This window comes from Macadamia integrifolia, chromosome 5 (genome assembly GCF_013358625.1).
Source record: "Macadamia integrifolia cultivar HAES 741 chromosome 5, SCU_Mint_v3, whole genome shotgun sequence".
In the NCBI taxonomy this organism is placed as follows: domain Eukaryota; kingdom Viridiplantae; phylum Streptophyta; class Magnoliopsida; order Proteales; family Proteaceae; genus Macadamia; species Macadamia integrifolia.
The window spans coordinates 14,812,275-14,817,243 of NC_056561.1; the positions used below are offsets into that span (position 1 = coordinate 14,812,275).

Here is a 4,969-nt window from a genome sequence, read left to right on the forward strand (position 1 = left end):
TTTACTTTTCAACATTGGCTTAATATTTATATCACATCTTGGAGTCTTGGATGGTTCTGTTGTAACTTGTAACAGTAGTAGCAACAGTAGTTTTACAATTATCCAGAAGAAAGACCCTATCCTAACCATCTTACATTCATAAACACACACACACACATGACAAAAGCCCCTACTTCAGCATTGGCTTTAGAGTGAGCCCTCCTCATGTATATTGAATAGGAATAAGAAGAAAAGAAAGATACTCTTAACACTTGTATCTTACCTTATCAGCCTTGGCTTGATGGGTTTTATGATGAGAAGAACAGTAAATTAATAAAGAAGAGTAGTGGTGGGTGCAGTGATCTTCTCTGCACTAGAAGAATCAAACTCTATAGCTTGACGATTTCAGGGATGTGCACAGGGTACCTGTCGATGCAATCAAGCCAGGGACTATCAGTTGGCACTTTAATGGTGCGGTTGCACTTCCAAACAGCACTGTTACACTTAAACCCGCTTCCAAACGCTATCTGCCAAACCCTATCTCCCTTCTTCATCCTCCCTTTAGCCTCAATATATGCCAATTCATACCAGAGAGACGATGACGATGTGTTTCCAAACCTGTGTAACGCCATTCTTGATGCCTCCACATGCTCTGCCGACAGTTGCAGGTTCTTCTGTAACTCATCAATCACAGCTCTCCCACCGGCATGGATGCAGAAGTGATCGAATGCCTGCTTGAAATCAGGAATATAAGGTTTCCTCTTTGGGTCCAATAACTTCCTTCCGATGAGGGTGAAGAGGAAGAGCAGCTGCTCCGATGCCGGCAACACCAGTGGCCCGATCGTCGTGATGTTCGACTTCAGCGCTTCTCCGGCGATCGCCATTAGATCCTTCGAAAGAGAAATCCCAACCTTACCTTGTGGATCCTCCTCCTCATACACGCACCGATAAGCCTTGTCATCGGCTCCCTATGTTGGCGTAAGGTGCATGAGATACATTGTATCAACCAAAGATAAAAGAATTTCACTACATGGCATCTAGCCCACTGTAATACTGTATTTTTTTTTTTTTTGTTTTTACATATATTCACCTTATGTACATGTGAAAATTCAATACTTGTCCTCTTTCCTATAAAAGGGTAATATATATATATATATATATATGGAAGCAAAAGGGACAAGTGTCAGAATCCTTACATGTCTGTCTAGGTGAATATACATAGAGTGGATCCAAATCCTTATTCAAGCTCATTGCTAAATAAGTGAAATAATTAATTCCCCTTTGAGTTCATAAATATGGAAAAAAACTTGACAGCTACTCAATTGCAGTCAACCTGCTCGTAGCCAACGACATAAAATAACTCACTTCTCTTTTGAGTTTACAAATACCTTTTCAGATTTTTATATATTCCAAAGTATCCTTCGAAATTCTATTTTTCGATGATGAACAAAGACCACCGCTAAATTTTGCCTCACAAATACGCTCTTAAATTTTAATAATTTTTAAAAATACCTTTCAAGATTCTATTTCTTTTCCTACTAGTGCGGGTCGCAACAATTTTTTTTTTTAATTCATGTGGGAGGGGGTTCCCTAAGGCCACGATGAGGAACATGTGAAAAGAGAGGGGTCACATTAGGATCCTCTCTTCCTTCACCGACGGTGAAAGAAAACCTTGTCCATTCATGTATATTTCCCGTTTCTCAAAAAGATAATAAAAACAATCCTTTTTCCTAACAAAAATATTAAAAAAAAAAAATGAAAAATCACAAATTTAGGTTATGGGTTATACCTTATGGGTTCGGACCAGGTGGACGAGCCGGTACTTGGCGCGCCACGAGTCCTTCCTACGATTTGAGAGGAGGATTGCGGCGCACCCCATACGGAATAAACAATTGGGTAGAAGCATAGCTCTATTGTTCCCTCTGTAGTAGTTAGGGGTTATTATCTCAGTACTCACAACCAAGGCAAACGAATTAGGGTGAACTTGAAGAAGGTCACGAGCAAGATCAACAGATAAGAGACCAGCACTACAACCCATTCCAGACAAATTGAAGCTTCTCACGTTACTTCTCATCTTGTACTTGTTCACCACCATGGCCGACAAGGACGGCGTCGGCGAGAACAAGCTGCAATTCACGACGAGTATATCGATGTCTTTCGCCTTGATTCCAGTCTTGTTGAAGAGATTATCAATGGCAGAAAAGATGACTAACTCGGCTTCAGTTCTTGCAGCTTCCATGGTTGGTGTTGGAGGGATATAATGGATCGCGGGTGGGAGACACGTTTCCTCTCCGAGCCCGGATCGTTCAAGGATCCGCATTTGGAATTCGATGCTTTTGGGGTTATCTTTGTTGATAAGTTTTGAGTGTTCCATGAAGGTGGAAAAAGGTACACGACAAGTGTAAGGTGGCTTGAAACAAGAATAGTCGACAAGGTAAATGGGTCGAGGTCTGGACATGAAATAAATGGTGGCGATGATGACGATTAGGAAGACTGAGCAGAGAACATGGACAAGATCGAATTGGAGAGAAGACCAGAGGTTGAGGATCTCTTCTGGGCCCACTCGGAGGACTTCAAGGAGGATTCCAGCCATGAGAGGGATAAGAAGGAAGGTGAGGAGGTGGTTCACCAGACACTGGTAGCCACGTTTCACATACTTGAGCTTCACTGAGTTGGAGAAGTTTGGCAATGTTGGTGGCATCTTTGCTAGCTTGTGCTTCGCACTCACAGCCTTGTTTCTTGTGCTATGGAAGATCAGACTCTCTGCTTCTTCTTTCTTGTTGATGCTCAACAGAGAAGACACAGAGTGCCAAAGAGACAGAGACAGAGAGAGGGAAAGAGGTGAATGCGGTAATGGGTTGTTTTGTGGTTGGACAGTGGGAGGGTGGGATATAAAGGCTGCCGTGCGAACAATGAATGGAGTCAGATGAAGAGATTAAATGAAGCTTTCACGTCACCCAACGCTATTCTTAGCTGGACATTGGCCTTCCCAAACCCTATACACTGCCAAATTATTATCTCTTAGTAGTTAATACAGCAACCAAATCTTTCCTTTCTACGTTTATCTCATTATTTTCTGATATTAAATTTCTGGGCCTTTCTGATTCTGACTTGTAATACTAGACTCACAATAAAAAGGGATGGGATGGCCGGGTGGGGTTGGAATTAAAAAGAGGGCGTTGGTTTTAGTTTGTGACCAACAACACTGCGAGTGATTTCTTGACAAGTGTCAACTGAAAGGGATACCATATGTTGTACGTGTCCATTCATTTCTTTCCATCTTCTTATTAGATCAGCCCAAGTGTCAATAATTCTGTGGAAAGAAAAGTTCCTAAACTTTCTCTTATTCCCAAAAACATTTTCATAAGGTTTTCCTACAATTATTTCTGACCAGACTTTGCGACAAAGAGGTTGCAATTACGGAATTGATTCTGGTGAGGGACCAATCGGACTCAAAATAGAATAGGAAAATAGAGTTCAACATCCTTGCAGTAAATAGTGATGTGATTGAGTATTAGATGGTTAGGAGTATTTGGGTATGCATTTTAAGGGGCTCTTAATCCTCAATATTTATTGTACCAGTGCGACAATTGTAAACGATTTTTCCATAGAAAAACAAAGGGTTTCACTCTCTCCTATTTTGTGTGTGCCTGATCTTTCTCCAGCCACCAAATATTGGAGAAGATCAATCTATCTGAATCAGGTTTTTTGCACATCCGAGGACTTAAGCATCTCGAGGCAAATGCCCATGTATTAATGTCTGCCACCTTTGCTGTGCCATAGAGGAGTCAGATCCATGGTGCAACTGGGCTGTGAAACTTCGCTCAACCTAAAGTCTCCGGGCTCAGTTTTGGCTTGGATATCACATACACGGGCCAGGACCAGCCCCAGGCCTCAGTTTATGCTCAGTCTAGCCTGAACCCAGGTTAATTTTCGAGTGGACTAGGGTTTGTCAGGTCAGACTTAGACCCCTAGTTGTCATTGTGAACTTGGATGGAGTTGAGCACGATTTTAGCATGTGTCAAAACATCAGTCATTTTTTGTACACTTTTGTGGGGCAGAGCATGAAATGCTAAGATTGGCACCTGTACATTAGTCATTGAATTGTACCATCTCCCCAGAGATACACTGTGAATAACAATGTTCATAGACAGCACTGGGGGAATCTCACTCAATAAAAGAAGAAATAACTTAGCGGGATTGAAGTAGCCTTAAAAGAGATGGGAGGAGGGGTTGAGAACTCCCTCGGACCACTAGATTTAGTGATTGGTTATGAATTTATCATACCTAATGCTGCAACAACAATAACAAATTTAGTCCTACCCCAATTTAATAAGTTCGGCTAAATCTATTATAAATGTTTGAAGAGAATTTGTCTCCACACTTATCTAGGGTGGTCATAATTACTTTTCTCATACTTTAGAAGTTCAATAATGACTTCTCCACTCTACCCGATGCTCATTCCAAGACACGTAAACCTTTCGCAAGAGATTCTCCCTTCATCATGGGTGCAGGGGAACTACCTTCCAATAATGTATTTAATGTAACAATTATCTATTCATGAAATTTATTGGTTACATTAAAAAGTGGAAGAAGAGATAATTTTCTCTTCATCATGGGTGCAGGGGAACTACCTTCCAATAATGTATTTAATGTAACAATTATCTATTCATGAAATTTATTGGTTACATTAAAAAGTGGAAGAAGAGATAATTTTCTCTTCATCATGGGTGCAGGGGAACTACCTTCCAATAATGTATTTAATGTAACAATTATCTATTCATGAAATTTATTGGTTACATTAAAAAGTGGAAGAAGAGATAATTTTTCTTTTTGAAAACTTCCCTATGGGGTTCACATGTTGGATATTTCTTACATTTTTTTTCTTTTTAAATTAAGGGAAAAAAAATCCTTGGTGTCATATGTAAAGAAGAAATGTCAATTAGGTCATTAAGTATTTAAGTGATGATTTTTTTTTTCTTTCACTAAA

At 40.2% G+C, this 4,969-nt stretch overlaps 1 protein-coding gene across 1 annotated transcript; it reads right to left on the minus strand.

Moving 5' to 3' along the window:
- LOC122078386 (3-ketoacyl-CoA synthase 6-like) lies at positions 1-2,852 on the minus strand. The gene is made up of 2 exons (XM_042644355.1): positions 1,769-2,852; positions 1-947 (listed from the first exon to the last, which is right to left on the minus strand). The coding sequence occupies exons 1-2, from the start codon at positions 2,678-2,680 to the stop codon at positions 369-371; spliced, it is 1,491 nt and encodes a 496-aa protein (XP_042500289.1). The 5' UTR covers positions 2,681-2,852; the 3' UTR covers positions 1-368.
- Positions 2,853-4,969: the final 2,117 nt, after the last annotated feature.

What these genes read in the sequence shown, in the direction of transcription:
- LOC122078386 (XM_042644355.1), bottom strand. Translation starts at nt 2,680, where the DNA reads ATGCCACCAACATTGCCAAACTTCTCCAACTCAGTGAAGCTCAAGTAT. An exon ending in ACCTGGTCCGAACCCATAAG is followed by an intron (nt 948 to 1,768) that starts GTATAACCCATA and finishes ACGCCAACATAG; the next exon opens with GGAGCCGATGACAAGGCTTA.